Raw genomic sequence first — 18,556 nt, forward strand, 5'->3', positions numbered from 1 at the left:
TTACCAAAACCATGTAGTACAAGGGCCTGCCTGATTGCATACAAATTGAAACTCTTAAAGCGGAGGTTCACCCGCACATGACCCTTTTTCCCCTTAGATGGATGCTCGTTTTGTCTAGGGGAATCGGCTAGTTGTTATAAAATATGATCCGTACTTACCCTTTACGAGATGCATCTTCTCCGCCGCTTCTGGGTATGGGCTGCGGGACTGGGCGTTCCTTCTTGATTGACAGTCTTCCGAGAGGCTTCCGACGGTCGCATCCATCGCGTCACGAGTAGCCGAAAGAAGCCGAACGTCGGTGCGCAGGCGCAGTATAGAGCCGCACCGATGTTCGGCTTCTTTCGGCTACTAGTGACGCGATGGATGCGACCGTCCGAAGCCTCTCGGAAGACTGTCAATCAAGAAGGAACGCCCGCTCCCGAAGACCCATACCCGGAAGCGACGGAGAAGATGCATCTCGAAAACGGTAAGTACGGATCATATTTTAAAACAACTAGCCAATTCCCCTAGACAAAACGAGCATACATCTAAGGGGAAAAGAGAAAAAAATATATAATTGGGTGAACTCCCGCTTTAAGGCTTGACCTCATATTATATATGGCTTTGGTAAATCTGAAGACAAAAAAATGCAGAAAATCTAATAGTGTGTATGGGGCTTAAGGATGACCGACAACCTTTTCAGGAAATGAAAGACAGCTCGGCAAATTCAAACAAAGGGAGATATATCGTTGTCGGTGAAGAACCGATTAAAGAGGAAGTTACATATTTAAAAAAAAAAAAACCTGCAAGACAAAGCCATAATGAGCTAGTATGACTAGCATACTAGCTCATTATGCATGTACTTACCTTATAACGAAGCACCACAAGCTGCCCTTGTGTCCCCCTCCGCTGCATCCATCGCTCCTGGAGGTTACTTCCGGGTATCGCTGCTCTGGCAATGTGACTGGCGCGGGAGCTGTCAAATTAGGCATTTCCAAATTTAAGACGGTTATTCTCAGTGCGCCTGCGCGCCGTTGTCTACAGCGCATGCACCATAGATAGCGGTGCCTGTCATTGGCGAATATCTCCTAAACCACGCAGGTTTAGGAGATATTGCTTACACCAACAGGTAAGCCTTAATGTAGGCTTACCTGTAAGTGTAAATGACAAAAGTGGGTTTACAACCACTTTAATGTCAAAGATAACGATATTTAACATACTATAAGCTCAGGTCACACCGAGTGCGGGAATGAAGCGGTGCGAGTTTGTCTTTTTCACAAAGCAAAAATTTCCATGAGGTGTACTTACTTTTTCACATGAATGTACATATTTCAACAGATGTTTACCTGGAGTCCTGCTTTAACTGCTTTGTGAAATTCTCCCTAAACTGAACAGTGTGTAATATAAGAATTCATCACTATATTGAAATGCACTGCAAAAACGCAGCAGGACTTAGAGAATATATTTGGAGCATTAAAATGCTTGCACTGCAGCACATTCTTTGGAAGTCATAAAGACTGGCTCTGAAAGATTTTGCGAAAGGGTCTCTCAAGCATTCTAAAAGGATAGAAGAAAGTGCCAAATTCATGTACGCGTCTAGAACTGCACATGAATTTGATTCATGCTTTGCCACTTTTTGAATGTAGGAGAGACACTTCTGGAGCTAGTTTATCTCTCTGTGCGCCAAAAAGAGATTTGGTCTTAATTAGCTTGACTTTTACATTTTGGTGCATTTAATGCGACACATTGTAAAAGTGGAGCAGTTTAGAACTGAATTTGGCGCATGACTCGTTGTAGCCAAAAGTGTTGCACATGATTCATGAATTTGGTGCAATACATTAACATGAGGGTTCAACGTCAGAAAAGTGTAGCAGCATATTTAACCACTTCCCGCCCGGCCTATAGCCGATTTATGTCCGGGAAGTGGTTATGAAATCCTGACAGGACGTTCTAGAACGTCCTGCAGGATTTCATGCCGCGCGCGCCCGTGGGGGCGCGCATCGCGGCGATCGGTGATGCGGGGTGTCAGTCTGACACCCTGCATCTCCGATCTCGGTAAAGAGCCTCCGGCGGAGACTCTTTACCACGTGATCAGCCGTGTCCAATCACGGCTGATCACGATGTAAACAGGAAGAGCCGTTGATCGGCTCTTCCTCACTAGCGTCTGACAGGCGCGAGTAGAGGAGAGCCGATCGGCGGCTCTCCTGACAGGGGGGGTTCGCGCTGATTGTTTATCAGCGCAGCCCCCCCTCGGATCGCCACACTGGACCACCAGGGATGCCCACCAAAAAAAAAAAAAAGTCTAAAAAAAAAAAAAGCATTAAAAAAAAGATGCCAGTCAGTGCCCACAAATGGGCACTGACTGGCAACCTGGCAAAAATCAGTGCTGCCACCCCAGTGTCCATCAGCGCCACCCCAGTGTCCATCAGTGCCACCCCAGTGTCCATCAGTGCCACCCCACAGTGCCCATCCATGCCCAGTGCCCACCTATCAGTGCCCATCTGTGCCACCCATAAGTATCCATCAGTGCCGCCCATGAGTGCCCATCTGTGCCGCCTATGAGTGCCCATCTGTGCCGCCCATGAGTGCCCATCAGTGCCGCCTATGTGTGCCCATCAGTGCCGCCTATGTGTGCCCATCAGTGCCGCCTATGAGTGCCCATCAGTGTCGCATACCAGCGCCGCCAATCAGTGCCACCTCATCTGTGCCCGTCAGTACTACCTCATCGATGTCCATCAGTGCCATCTCATCGGTGCCCATTAGTGCCGCCATATCAGTGCCCGTAATTGAAAGAGAAAACTTATTTACAAAAAAATGTACAGAAAAAAATAAAAAAGTATTTTTTTTTCCAAATTTTCAGCCTTTTTTTAGTTGTTGCGCAAAAAAAAAAAATCGCAGAGGTGATCAAATACCACCAAAAGAAAGCTCTATTTGTGGGGAAAAAAGGACGCCAATTTTGTTTGGGTACAGTGTAGCATGACCGCGCAATTGCCATTCAAAGTGCGACAGTGCTGAAAGCTGGCTTGGGCGGGAAGCTGCGTAAGTACCTGGTATGGAAGTGGTTAATGAATTCCCCCCATTACGTTCAGGTGTAATAGGCCCCAACTAGAACTATCCCCAAAAATTAAATAGGGCTCATGCAGCTGTGCACTGAAGATTTTTACAGTCCAGCACCTTCATGGGGGTAATAATATACAGTCATGGCCAAAAATACTGGCATCCCTGCATTACTGACAGATAAGGCATTACTTTTGCACAGAAAATCATTGCAATTACAAATGTTTAGGCATTTTCATGTTTATTTATTTTGTTTGTATTGGTATGACACAAAAAAGTGGAGAAACAAAGCCAAATCTGGACACATTCCACACAAAACTCCAAAAGTGGATTGGACAAAATTACTGGCACCTTCTAAAAATTGTAAGAAATAATAGCATTCCAAGTTTGTAATGCTCCTGTAATTCATAATCAAAACTTGCCTGTATCAATTAACAGGTGCTGGCAATATATAAATCACACCGGCAACCAGTTAAATGGTGAAAAATGGTCTCAACCTTTCTGTTGCGTGTCTGTGTGACACATGGAGTATGGAGAAGAGAAAGAGCACCAAAGAGGATTTGAGAACTAAAATTGTGGAAACGCTTGGACAATCTCAAGGTTACAAGTCCATCTCCAGAGATCTTAAAGTACCCGTGTCCACTGTGTGCAACATTGTCAAGAAGTTTACAGCCCATGGCACTGTAGCTAATCTCCCTGGACATGGTCAAAAGAGAAAAATGTATAAAAGATTGCAAGTAATGCTGGATAAAGAACCTCATTCAACTTCAAAAACAAATTCAAGCTGACCTTCAGGCACAGGGTAAAACTGTGTCAGCTTGTACTATACATCACCATCTGAATAAAAAGGGCTATTGTAGGAGATCCAGGAGGACCCCACTACTGACACAGAAACATAAAAAAGCCAGATTTGAGTTTGCCAAAACTTACCTGAGGAAGCCAAAATCGTTTTGGAAGAATGTGCTGTGGACAGACGAAACAAAATTACAACTTTTTGGTAAAGTCCATAATTCTACTGTTTTCAGAAAAAGAAATTAGACATTTAAAAATATAAGAATACAGTCCCTACAGTCAAACATGGTGGAGGTTCACTGATGTTTTGGGGTTACTTTCAGGCACTGAATGTCCTGACCGTGTGCATGGCATTATGAAATCTGAAGAATACCAAAGAATTCTGGAGGTGCAATGTAGGGCCCAGTGTCAGAAAGTTGGGTCTCCATCAGAGGTCATGGGTCTTACAGCGGGAGAATGACCCAAAACACACTTCAAAAAGCACCCAGAAATGGTTTAAGACAAAGCACTGCAGAGCACTGAACTGGTTAACTATGAGTCCAGATCCAAATCCCATAAAGCACCTGTGGAGAGATCTCAAAACAGCAGTTAGGAAAAGGAACCCTTCCAATCTGCGAGACCTGAAACAGTTGGCAAAAGAGGAGTGGTCCAAAATTCCAGTAGAGAGGTGTAAGAAACTAATTGATGGTTACAGTAAGCAATTAATTTCACTTATTTTTTCCAAGGGGTGTACCACCAACTATTAAATTGAGGATGATCATTTTTTCCAATCCATTTTTGGAGTTTTGCGTGCAATGTGTTAGATTTGGCTTTTTATTTCTCCACTTTTTTGTGTCATACCAATACAAACAAAAGAAATAAACATGAGAATGCCTAAACGTTTGTAATTGTAACAATTTTCTGTGCAAAGTGGCGCATTATCTCACAGAAATGCAGGGGTGCCAATATTTTTGACCATGACTGTACCCATTATGTACATTCAACCAGAGGCTTAACTAAAAAGCAAAACACAGGGACTTGGGGTCATGTCATAAACGTTACTCCCATGCAACCCGGAGGTGCAAATTTTGAAACAAATTAGGATTTATAAGCCTAAATAGAAGCTCAAAACAGCCGAAAACAGAAGAAAAACGTATGTCAGTTTTTTTTCTGTCCATGACCCTGAGGAGAGTCTTCCCTCTCTTCCTGTCCCTTTAATACAGTGGTTCTCAACCTGGGGGTCGGGACCCCCTCGGGGGTCAAATGATGATTTGCCAGGGGTCCCCACATCCTGGGCTGTTCCTGAAGCCCACACCGCTCTCCCTACCTTTTTGACTGATCAGAACTCTCCCCAGCATTGCCACTCATCCCAATTCCCTGCCAGCACTGCCACTCATCCCACCCCCCACCAAGGAGCAAGAGAAGTAATAAAAATAGAGAATACATGGAATATAGACGAAAAGAGCGGGGTTTGAAAGAAAGAGAAAGAACAAGAAAGACGGCTGGAGAGGGATGGGGAAAAAAATAAAAAAATTAATTCGAATAAAGAGAGATAAAGGAGAGAAAGAAATGAGAACAAAGAGAAAGAGTTATACATCCTAAAATGTACCATAGGGGTTTTAATACTGAGTGGAAGGGATTCAGGGAGTGCAAAATATCCATGGGTTTGGGGGTGCAAATTACTTGTCTTGCCTTGGGTGCCGACAACCCGCGCTACGAAAATAATTTTACTGTTAGGGGTCCGCACAACTTTTATCAAGGAGCCACGGCACTAGAAGGTTGAGAACCACCGCTTTAATACATGTACAAAAAATACGTCACTGGAACAGAAAGGCACAAACTGCAATAAAAATGTTGTCAAAAGTTGTCACTCTATTGAAAATGTGTTTTTGAATGGTTATAGTACAGAACACAGGCATTGTTTTTGATTACTGGGTTATATGCTACTACATTCAGGTGATTGGCCACTGGCAAATAAGAGCTGTAAGGACCCCCATATAACCCCTCCTACCCCCAATGATTCTCAATTTTTTGCTAGTGTCCTTTGGTGATGGATGTTTACTTTATATCAAAAGCAGCTTACTGGCTTCTACTAGAAGTTTTCTTGCCTGGATTCCTTCGAGTAGCTAACTGCGGACCAGGAAAGTCATTCTTTTAGTGGTTTGCAAGATCTCTCAACCTTTATTGCAGGTATGGAATGTCATACATAGTATCCAGGGATAGTTTGTTGCAAGGCCCAGGAATCCTCTGACGACTCTGTGGGTTTAGTTCTCCCTGATCTACTCCTTCCTTCTATAAATATCCTTTCTCAACTGCTATGCAGGATCAAGGTGTAGGGCATTTCAGTTATTCTTGTGGCACCAAATTGGCCCAGATATGCAAGGTAATCAAATTTGCTCTTCTCAGTCATGATTGCAGACTACCAGCGGTAAGAGCCGGCGGTGCGGGGGCGGACCACAGCTGGAGGGCCAAGGTTGCCTACCCCTGACATAGGTCAGGGGTAAGCAACCTTGGCCCTCCAGCTGTGGTGAAACTACAAATACCATCATGCCTCTGCCTCTAGGAGTCATGCCTGTAATTGTCAGGGTCTTACAATGTCTCATGGGACTTGTAGTTTCAAAACAGCTGGTCTATGTGGACAGCTTTTCCCCCGGGTGCCAGCATACTTAGATAGCCTTTTTTAATCATCAACCATGTGAGTTGCTAAATGTTTTACCTTCATTAAAATGTAACCATATTGCTACACTTAGGCCCCGTACACACGACCAAACATGTATGCTGAAACTGGTCCGCGGGCCAGTTTCAGCATACATGTTCGGTCGTGTGTAGGCGCGAGCGGGCCGAATTCCAGCAAACATTTGCCCGCCGGGCCTTTTCCCAGCGGGCAAATATTCCTGGACGTGTTTTAAAACCGTCCGCTGGAATCCTGCCCGCTCGGACATGTACGGTCGTCAGTACAGACCTACCGTACATGTCCGAGCGCCCGCCGTCCCTCGCATGCGTCGAATGACTTCGACGCATGCGTGGAAGCCTTTAAATGGCAGGCCCGCCCACGTCGCCGCGTCATCGCCGCGTCATCGTCGCGGCGACGACGCGGACACGCCCCGCGTAGTGTTTACGCGCGGACTTCTGTACGATGGTTAGTACAACCATCGTACAGAAGCCCTCTGGCAGGCATGTACGGTGAAAACGGTCCGACGGACCGCTTTCATCGTACATGTTTGCTCGTGTGTACCGGGCCTTAGAGGCGCCTCTCTTCTCTTTTATATTCAGTAACTCCAGCTGGATTTTGCTTCTAATCTCCTTGTGGAGGCTTCCATTTGTGAATGGACATATATGGTTACACAACTTATCACATTGCTATAATCTTTTTTATATGGACTATAAACTGAAGGACTTATGAATAAATGGTTATGGAATAAATCATTTGAGTTTCCATTACTTTTATGGAATAATTTGCTTTGATATACGAGTGCTTTGGATTACAAGAATGTTTCTGGAACGAATTATGCTTGCAAAGCAAGGTTTTACTGTATTTTATTATATCTTCCCATGTGGCAATACTGAAGAAATTACACTTTGCAAAAATGTAAAGTAGTGGGTGTACAGTACAACAGTGTACATTTGCTGTCCCCTCAAAATACCTCAACACACAGCCATTAATGTCTAAACCGCTGGCAACAAAAGTGAGTACACCCCTAAGGCCCCGTACACACAGTCGGACAAAACCGATGAGAATGGACCGAGGTTCAGTCTCATCGGTCCAAACCGACCGTGTGTATAGCCCATCAGTCTGTTTTCCTTCGGTCCAAAATTTTAAAACATGCTTCAAAACCGAACCGATGGACCGCTGCCCGATCGGTCCAAAACTGATGGTTAGTACAGAAAAGCATTGGTTCAAAACCCGCGCATGCTCAGAATCAAGTCGACGCATGCTTGGAAGCATTGAACTTCGTTTTTTCTCAGCACGTCGTGTGTTTTACGTCGCCGCGTTCTGACCCCATCGGTTTTTGAACTGATGGTGTGTACACACATCAGACCATCAGGCCACTTCACTGGTGAACCGATGAAAACAGTCCGTCGGACCATTCTCATCGGTTTGGAACAACCGTGTGTACAAGGCCTAAGTGAAAATTCCAAAATTGGGCCCAAAGTGTCAATATTTTGTGTGATCACCATTATTTTCCAACCCTCTTGGGCATAAAGTTGACCAGAGCTTCACAGGTTTACACTGGAGTCCTCTTCCACTCCTCCACGATGACATCACGGAGCTGGTGGATGTTAGAGTCCTTACGCTTCTCCACCGCCCGTTTGAGGATGCCCCACAGATGCTCAATAGGGTTTAGGTCTGGAGACATGCTTGGCCAGTCCATCAACTTTACCCTCAGCTATTTTAGCAAGGCAGTCGTCATCTTGGAGGTATGTTTGGGGCCGGTATGTTGGAATACTGCCCTGCGGCCCAATCTCCGAAGGGGGGGGGGGGGGGGGTCATGCTCTGCTTCAGTATGTCACAGTACATGTTGGCATTCATGGTTACCTCAATGAACTGTAGCTCCTCAGCGACAGCAGAACTCACGCAGCCCCAGACCAGGACACTCCCACCACCATTCTTGACTGTAGGCAAGACACACTTACTCCTCACCTGTTTGCCACCACACACGCTTGACACCATCTGAACCAAATACCTTTATCTTGGTCTCATCAGACCACAGGACATAGTTCCAGTAATTTATCTCCTTAGTCTACTTGTCTTCAGCAGACTGTTTGCGGGCTTTCTTGTGCATCATCTTTAGAAGAGGCTTCCTTCTGGAACAAATTGTGAGGGACTTCTGGGACGACAGCCATGCAGAACAATTTAATGTCGTGTGCGGCATATGGTCTGAGCACTAATAGGCTGACTCTGCACCCCTTCAACCTCTGCAGCAATGCTGGCAGCAGGCATACGTCTATTTTCCAAAGACAATCTCTGGATATGATGCTGAGCATGTGCACTCAACCTGTTAAAACACTGTATGGTCTTGGCCACCGTGCTGCAGCTCAGTTTCAGGGTCTTGGCAACCTTCTTATAGCCTAGGCCATCTTTATGTAAAAGCAACAATTATTTTTTTTCAGATCTTCAGAGAGTTCTTTGCCATGAGGTGGCATGTTGAACTTCCAGTGACCAGTATGAGAGACATAACACAAAATTTAACACACCTGCTCTCCATTCGCAGCTGAGTCCTTGCAACACTAACGAGTCACATGATCCCGGGAGGGAAAATGGCTAATTGGGCCCAATTTGGACATTTTCAAATTAGGGGTGTACTCACTTTTGTTGCCAGTGGTTTAGACATTAAAGCAGAGTTCCACCCAAAAGTGGAACTTCTGCTCATTGTACTCCTTCCTCCCCCCTCTGGTGCCAATTTGGCAAATTCGGGGGGATAGGGGGACAGGATAACCATCTTTCACAGGTATCCTGTCCCCACTTACTGGAGCCTCAGCTGTGTGGATATTTGCGTCACCGCTCGGGCTCCCACCTCCTCCTTATCCTCCTGCCAGGCCAGTAGGAGAGAGGAGCAGAGCCTCACGCATGTGCAGTAGGGTTCCCGGAATGAAGCCGTAAGGCTACACTGCTGGGTTCCCTTACTCGCAATGGAGGCAGCAGGCACCCGACAGCTGATGGAAACATCAGCTGCGGTGCCAACATCGCTGGACTCTAGGACAGGCAAGTGTCCGATTATTAATTTTTGCAGCGATGGGCAGACCTCCACTAATGGCTGTGTGTTGAGTTATTTTGAGGGGCAGCAAATTTACACTGTTATACAAGCTGTACATTGACTACTTTACATTGTAGTAAAGTTTCATTTCTTTAGTGTTGTCACATGAAAAGATATAATAAAATATTTACAAAATTGTGAGGGTGTACTCACTTTTGTGAGATACTGTATATGAATATTACCAGTATGGCCCTTATCTATGTTTTAGATACTTACCATTAATATAAATTGTAGTTTTGGTTTGAACTTTGGCCCTAGCAATACAGTGGACAGAAGTCAGATGAACTACCCCATCTATTGGTAACGGTCGTAATATCAGTGTGTTTATCTTCTGTATACTATTTGTTACACGTGCTATAGGCATGTAGAGCACCCATTCCATCAGGAGTAGGCTCTTTCAAATAAACTGCAGTATTAAAATTGATAATTGAAATTGATAAAATATGTATTTTCTATTATAGAGCTTGGCTGTAGTTCTCTTCCTGATGAAGCGGGCAGTGAGCCACAAAACACGTCAAAGTCACAGCAAGCAACCATCACCCGATTTTAGCAGGGATAATGAGGCAACTACTATCTAATATCACACACACACACACATTTTGTGTATATGTTAATGTCTTTAGTGATATGTGTCCTCCATTGTTTACATGTTTTAAAAAATTGTACAATAAATTTGACATTTTACTACAATTGGAGTGGTACTGTTAAAGTCCTCAATTTAGTTTTTTGTTTGTGTAGATTCTTTTTCAGGATGCAACGGGCACTCTGCGCCGCAAGGTTGTTCTTCCTTGTTGCAATCTCCTTTGCCAGGTAGATGTTGGTGCTGGTAGCCATGTCATGCAGGGAACCTTTTTGGTTTCACAAGAATACATGTTTTTTTTTTTTGCTTTGTTTTTTTTTTGGGCCCAATGCCTCCTTTTTGTCTAAGTTGGTCTTTTCTTCCATCTCACCCATGATGTTATCCTGCAATCTTTTTTTCCAGCTCAAAAATATCACCAAGAGGTTTCCCTTCTGTATGTATGGTGCCTGGGTTGTAGGGGTTTACCTCTCAACTAGGGTTTCTTTTAGAATAGTCTGATAACCTCCTAGTCCTTCCTGAAGTTTCCTGCCGGGAAAGTGTTGCATATTTTTCCACTATAGTCTTATGGATTAGCCAAGTCATTGTACAAGCCAGTTCTTTGCAGGATAGGGTCTGCATACTATACCAGAGCCAATGGTGCCTCTTGGGCTTATCAGCATTTGTTACAAAGATTGCAAGGCCATGACCTAACTCTCTGTTCTCACATTGGTGAAATTTCACCAGGTGGAGATCTGGGCCTCTGCTTATGAGAGCTTCAGACTGAAAAGTGTACCAGGCTACCATTTGAGTTAGGGTCCTCAACCTCATGTTCTTGCATTTCTTCCTGTGTTGACCACCCCTTGTTTTTGTATTGCTTTTTGACATCCCAGTTGACTGTGCCCGTGTCCTGTACTGTGTGATTAGCAAAACAGGATTTTTGACTTACCTGTAAAATCCTTTTCTTTAAGTACAGTACAGGACATAGAACCCTCCTCTGTCTGTGTATTCTCATATTGCTTGATAAAAAAAAAAAATAATAAAAAACAAAAAGGGTTTACTGAGACTGGGAGGGGTTATATGGGGGTCTTTTCTTTTTCAGTATCCAATCACTTGAAAGTTGCCGCATATAACCCAGTCATCAAAGACTATGCAGGTCCGGTACTGTACCAAAATAAAATTATTTTACAGGCAAGTCACAAATCCATTTTTTTGTAAATGTCCTCTTTGGAAGGGTTTCCCCATCACCTATCCTGCCAGGACAGGTGAAAATCTTTCCAAATGGTTACAGACAGCATCTTTCCCTGTTTTTTTTTTCATAACACAAGAAAACATTTTGGCTGGAGTTAGGCCTATTTGAAACCGAGGGTAAAGTCGAAAATGTTAAAAGGGAAGCAACAGTCATGATTGGGTCCCTGACTTCATTTGACTTATATTGTTGTCTGTTAACCACTTAAAGACCACAGGTGTTTTTCAGATTTGGTGTTTGCAAGACTAAAACATTTTTTTCTGCTAGAAAATTACTTAAAACCCCCAAACATTATATATTTTTTTTTTTCTAACACCCTAGAGAATAAAATGGCGGTCATTGCAATACTTTTTGTCACACCGTATTTGCGCAGCAGTCTTACAAGCGCACTTTTTTTGGAAAAAATTCACTTTTTTGAATTAAAAAATAACACAACAATAAATTTGGCCCAATTTTTTTATATATTGTGAAAGATAATGTTACGCCGAGTAAAATGATACCCAACATGTCACGCTTTAAAATTGCGCCCGCTCGTGGCATGGCGTCAAACTTTTACCCTTAAAAATCTAGATAGGCGACGTTTAAAAAATTCTATAAGTTGCATTTTTTGAGCTACAGAGTAGCTCTAGGGCTATAATTATTGCTCTCGCTCTAACGATCGCGGCGATACCTCACTTGTATGATTTGAACACCGTTTTCATATGCGGGCGCTACTTGCGTATGCGTTCGCTTCTGCGCGCGAGCTCGTCAGGACGGGGCGCTTTAAAAAAATTTTTTTTTTGTTTTCTCATTTAATTTTATTGATTTTATTATTTTTTACACTAAAATATAAAAAAAAAAAAAATGATCACTTTTATTCCTATTACAAGGAATGTAAACATCCCTTGTAATAGAAAAAAGCATGACAGGTCCTCTTAAATATGAGATCTGGGGTCAAAAAGACCTCAGATCTCATATTTAGGCTTAAATGCAAAAAAAAAAAAAAAAAAGGAAAATTTGTCATTTAAAAAAATGACAGAAAAAAAATTGTCTCTTTAAGAGGCTGGGCGGGACTGACGTTTTGACGTCACTTCCGCCCAGCAGAGCTATGAGGACGGGTGGGGGCCATCTTGCCCTCACTCAAGTCCTCACACACAAGGCGGCAGCATCGGATCTCCTCCGCCGCTACCGACGGCTCCGGTAAGCGGCGGAGGGCGCGGAAAAGCGGCGGGAGGGGGGGGGGCCCCTCTCCCGCCACCGATAACGGCGATCTCGCGGCGAATCCGCCGCGGAGACCGCCGTTATCGTTTACCGGACTGCCCACTGAAAACATGGATATCTCAGTTGTGGCAGCAGCTGCTGCCGTTACTGAGATATCCATGTTTAAAAAGAGGACGTATATATACAGTGGGTGGTCCTTAAGTGGTTAATATACCCAAGTATACAGCCACAGACAAGTCAAACAAAATACATACAAAGGAAGGAACACGCATGCAACACCAGGGGTGTGATGGTATATATACTGACCTTAAAGCTCCAGTAGTTTGGTTGCTGATAAAAAGAGCAGAAGAAAACAACATTACATTTTTCTTTAAATTACAGATCTGTAATAATTACTATCAGTTCTGCTGATGAACCCAAGTTCTCTGCATACTAAACACGATTAACAGCAGTTTTTCCAAACCAAAGCTAATTTTACAGAGCAACCAGGTTTTAAACTCTGGGGGTTGAGTTTGTGCAAGGATTTTCAGATTCTTGCTTTTTATGTCTATTGGCAGTTTAGCATGTAGAAAGTGAGGACAGATTTAATTTAAGTAGGCAGTACAGAACTGTTCACAAGGCAGCACCCCCCCATTCAGTTTCTAAGGAAATAACAGCCTGAATAATGGTGCAACTCACAAAATAGCCAATGGGTAAATATAGGATTTTTTTTTCATCACTGTAAAGTCCTTTACTTATATAGTCCATTAAGGAACACATCCTAATAGTAGGAACCTAGGGCTATACTGCCACATAAAGGAAACATGGACACTAGAAACATAGAAAAAACTAAAAGGCCAGCCAACTTGAGGTTATGCTCCCTACCGCCTCTCATCTGCTCAGTTATAGGAAGCAGTCCAAATAGAGAATGATAGAAAAAAACGCAAAGAGGGAATAGTATCTCCCAATGGCCTCCGAGAAAAGATAATTTACAGGAATAAAAAAAAAAAAAAAAGAAACTTTTGGTGTCACTGTAAAATCATTTTATCAGAGTCCATTGAGAGACACAGCTCTGATATTAAGTAACATAGAACTATATTGCTGCTTAAAAGGATGTGCGACTAGGTTTCAGGAAAAGGTTGAATGGAGTAGGACTTTGTATGTGCCTTGGAGGAGTAAATGAATATACCTCTCAATATGCGAGGGACTAAGAGGAGAGACGTTTCCCCCCGAGATATCACAGATATCCATTGGATGTGAATTGGCTTTTCCACTATATGCATTGGTGAGATCCTCAATCTCACTCTCCTTTATTTCTGGCATTTAAACTGCCGATATAATTTATCACCTGCATCAATCACTTGATATAGTCATATATATTCGGGATCCACCTGCTTTCTCCGTGGGGTGTAGTTAATCAGGGGGAGTGTCCTCACAGGCACGTACGCCCTATCTGCCCACCCCATCTACATCTGGCAGTTACAGCTCAGTTGAGTTCATACAATCTCATTGTGCCACTTTCAAAGGCCCTGACTAAGCGGAAATCCGCAAAACGCGTAGGCCCTACCATCTTCTATGCTTGGGAATCGCACACCCTGAATTTGAAACTTCTCAACTGTAACTTGGTTTTATTTCATGCTTAGATTTTTGTGGTATTACTGCATTTTGGCAGAAAAATAAAAGTTGTTTATTTTTCTATAATTCTAGTATCTCTATATTAATTTACTCCTCCAAGGCACATACAAAGTCCCACCCCATTCAACCTTTTCTTGAAACATAGTCGCATATTATTAGGGGATGGTGCCTCTGTAGGAGCTTTGTATTATTCCACATACACCCCAACCCCTACACATGCTCCTTAAAGGGAGAAATATACACTAGGCAATTGAAGGCCTACTTATTTAATGGTATAACCCCTCCTATTTCACACCTCGACAGTTGTAGCAAGCAGGTCAATGTGCATTTAGGGGAGGGGGCTAAATTGTTCATTAAGGAGGCACAGATCTGATATTAAGCAACATTACAAAAGCCGTTGAACAGAGGAGCGGGCACACAGAACTACTCAGGTGGACTAGCCCAACAAAGAAAAACTGCCAACAGAAAAAACACGATGGAAAAGACAAGGGCAAATAAACAGCTGTCTGTAAACATTTGTGACCAGAACTACCATCTACAGAGACACCGTAGACACATCGCCCTTGCAAAACGCAGAGAACATGTTAACAGAAGACCAGGCTGCAGCCTAACAAATTTGAGTCACAGATGCCTCATGACGAAAAGCCCAAGAAGTACTCATTGTCCAAGTTGGATGAATTTCAAATATAAAAAGGAGGCACTTTACCTTGTATCTCATAGGCTTGCACAACAACTTAAAACAGTAAAATAAACACTTCATCAGCGCACAAGTGATGTTAGACATGACAAACGATCTCGAAACGATAGGACTCGACGACTATTCCATTCATTTTGGTGCCCAAATTCACCCTCGGCTTTGCAGCCCTCTTTAGTTTGGGGTGGTAATTAATTCTAAAAAGGATGCACCAGCCTAGTGCATTAACGCAAAACACCATTTATCAATAAAAAAATAAAAAAAAATGTGCATAAAATACTCACAAAGGCCTTAGTAACATAAATCTGTAATGTATCCTAGACCACAGTCCCTTGGTACCTCCAGGACCTAAATATATGGAGAATCTTGACGACACTGCAGGAAAAAAAGTAAGAGTTGATGTATTTTGAGGGATATACCCTCTTCCACAAAGAGCCGAGGAAGAGGGCATTTTCCTTGGTACACTAGCTCTTCCATTTGCCATGCAGTGTCACCATGGCCTTCCATATTGGGTATCCAGGTCCTAAAGTTTACAAGAGACTGTGGTCTAGGATACATTATATGTTTATAGTCATAAGGCCTTTATGAATATTCCTGTCCTATAGCTAAAACAGGAAGTAAGAGGAAATCCCTGAAAATTGAGAGAACCCTTTGGGGCCCCCTAAGTCACCAGAACTAGTGTTCCCATTGGAAGAGTTCCTCTGCATTTCCTTTCTGGGGATAACTCAAAAATTTGGATTTTCTTTTACTTTCTCTTTTAAATAATAATTATAAACAATAAAAATTAAACAGGAGTTCTAACCCATCTCCACTCTGTCCAAATCAAACAATACATTTTGCCTTTAGTTAAATGGTGTTTGAGGTAATGCACTAGGCTGGTGTGCACTTCTTGTTGTTTTTCCCTCCACAACACCCTCTCCAATCACCTTAGAAAGAGTGGAACTGGAGGCCCGGAGAAGCTCTTGAAGGCCCTTCTGGAGTACCAAATAGGAATTCCATTTGCCTAAAAGACGCAGTAGTTGAAGGGTAAATCCTGTTGGCCCTCAACATCCATACAATAAAGAGAAATCTGATAGATATGAACTGGAGCTGGACACAAGGAGGGTAACACAAATGTTTCCATTAAGATGAAAAGCAGAGACCACTAGACTCAAACAACCTTATCTCTTTGCAAGATGAAATGAGACTCCTTAAAAGGACAATGCTGATAATTCAGAGATCCTTCTAGCCGATGTTTTGGCTATAAGAAAGGCAATCTTAAAGTGGTTGTAAACCCTTACAACACAATTTTTGCTACAGGTAAGCCAATAATAAGGCTTACCGGCGGCTCCCGCGCGTGATGTCATCGCGGCTCCGGCCAATCACAGCGCCAGAGCCTGTGATACCCGGAAGTAACTATGGGAGCGATGTCAGCTGACATATCGGTGTAAGAGGGTGGCTGCAGGGGCTTTGATCTCAGGTAAGCAATTCATAATGAGCTAGTATGCTATGCATACTAGCTCATTGTGTCTTTGTCTTGCAGGTTTCTCCCCCCCCCCTTTGTCCTTGGGTTTACAACCACTTTAAGGCACAACAATGTTAAGGAGATGTCCCACACCTACAAGACTAGATTTGAATCTCAAGATTTAAGTGAGGGCTGCACAGGTGGAACAACATGCACAAATAAAGTACAGATTTAAGAATTAGTAGTGGCATTGAAAACAAAGGCAGATATCTGATCCTTGATAGTGCTGAGGGCTAAACTTTGTTACATTCCCAAATGAAGGAAAGAAAGAATATGGCCCACTGACAAATCATATTCACAGTCTTGCACCACCAAAAGTAAACTTTTCACATACTATTGTAAATACTTTGGGAAGTAGATTTATGAGCTTTTACGCATGGTCAGGGATCTGCAATACCTTCATCTCAGAACCTGGGTTTTACCAGTCAAGCTTTTAAAGTCAGGGATGGAGATGCAAAATGAAAATTCAGTCCCGAAGATACGAGATCTGTACAATCTGGCATAGACCAATGCTCTACAAATCTACCCCTGGAATATGCCGCATGGAGATCGGTGATACAAGTTCTGCCCAGGATAAGATGGATTTTACTTCTGTCGCTGCAGACACACTCCTGGTGACCCCAATCATTGATGGAAGCCCAAGCCGTGGCATTGTCCAACTGAATACGAACTGGATGGCCGGACAAAAGGAATAGGGGGGATCCAATGAAACAACAGACAAAGCTTTGCAATTATAGGACACTGATTGGAAGTTTTGATTTCTCCAGGGTCCAACAACACTGACCAGACAGTTTGGTGAGAAGCGCATGCTGACCATCTTGGCCAGAAATTTCTGTTTGCTAAGCAACAGCTCCTCCAAGTATCTTATTATCAGAGTACCTTTGTGACAAAAGAAAGCCCAGAACTGGAGCAAGGGCTTTGGAATACCCTTGGGAACGAGGCAAGGCGAAAGGGAAGAGCAACAAACTTGTATTCGCTCACAGCAAAACAAAGAAATCACTGCAGACCTGGAGGATAGGAATGTGTTAAATACGCATCCTTTACGTCAATGCATGCTAAGAAGTCTGCCAGATGAAGGAAGGCAAAAACTGAACAAATCGATTCAAATTTTTATAGGACGTATGAAATGGTTTAGAGCCTTTAAAAAGGATAAGGATAAGTTGGACAGAAAAGTGTTGACTTGCATCGTTGATCCTTATGTCTGCCCATCTGGGGTAAGAACTCTTAGCCCCCGTTCACATCGGTCCGATTTGACATGCCAAATTGGAGCCTATTGCCTGCAATAGCACCCTCCGAAACGGTGCGACACCGACTTTGTAGCGCTCCACCGATTCCCAAAAGTAGTTTCTGCACTACTTTTGGCAACGATTTCAATAGACATCTGTGGATGAATCTGCACAGATGTCTTTCAAATCGCCCCCGAACTCGCACTGAAAGAAGGCTTCGAAAATTATTTCAAACCCCCCCCCCCCCTCAGTGTGAACGAGGGTTTAATCAGCTGTACCTTCCTCCTGCAGCCCCTGAAAGCTGACAGGAGGGAGAGGTGCAAAGCTGGTATACAGTAGCTGCGGGAGGAAAATACAACTGAATGGTTCCAGTAAATGCCACCCTGCCACCCCTTCTGTCTAGGTGTGACAGAGACCACACGGGCCCTTTGGAGCATGGGTAGCCACAGTATGGTTTCAATAATGTGGCCAGTTTCAGGCAGACTAAAACCCAGACACATAATTCAAAAACTGGACTGTCTGGGAGGTTCACACTACCGAAACATGGGGGGCGACTTGAGTCGCCCCAAATCACGCTACATGGCAAATTACATGGAATTGAATGAGAGCCATCTTATTGTATACTACTGAAGTACTGTAGCTCCGACTTCAGAAAAGGGTCTTGTACTACTTCAAGGCGACTTGTACCCATTGATTTCAATGGAAGTCCCCTCCAAATCGGATCCCCCGTCTTAACTGAAGCAACTTTCCAGGAAGTGGAAATAGTTTTCTAAGGCAAACCCCTCCCTCCCACAGAGCAGATTATTATGTGATTGGCCACTGGCAAAGTCGCCTGTCCTGGAGGCGACCTGAAGTCGCGTTGTAAGTTGCTCTAAGTAGCGCTCAAGTCGTCTCCAAGTTGCCTTGTAAAGTCGCGCTGGAAGTCGTGTTGCCCCAGTGTGAACCAGCAC

General features: G+C 43.5%; 1 protein-coding gene across 12 annotated transcripts in view; it reads right to left on the reverse strand.

Annotated features, from left to right (window-relative positions):
* The window catches only part of SRCIN1 (SRC kinase signaling inhibitor 1), a 461,563-nt gene that overhangs the window by 286,854 nt on the left and 156,153 nt on the right, over positions 1 to 18,556 (reverse strand). For 10 of the 12 annotated variants that reach the window (XM_040329863.1, XM_040329861.1, XM_040329866.1 and 7 more), the window contains exons 3-4: positions 12,875 to 12,898; positions 3,967 to 3,999 (exon numbers count right to left, since the gene is read on the reverse strand). The exons of 1 other annotated variant lie outside the window; for it this stretch is intronic. In XM_040329863.1, the coding sequence (XP_040185797.1) occupies positions 3,967 to 3,999; positions 12,875 to 12,898 (57 nt within the window). The remainder of the gene's footprint in view (positions 1 to 3,966; positions 4,000 to 12,874; positions 12,899 to 18,556) is intronic. One more of the 12 variants, XM_040329856.1, reaches the window with a different exon arrangement.

The sequence above is a fragment of the Rana temporaria genome, chromosome 12 (genome assembly GCF_905171775.1).
Source record: "Rana temporaria chromosome 12, aRanTem1.1, whole genome shotgun sequence".
Lineage (NCBI taxonomy): Eukaryota > Metazoa > Chordata > Amphibia > Anura > Ranidae > Rana > Rana temporaria.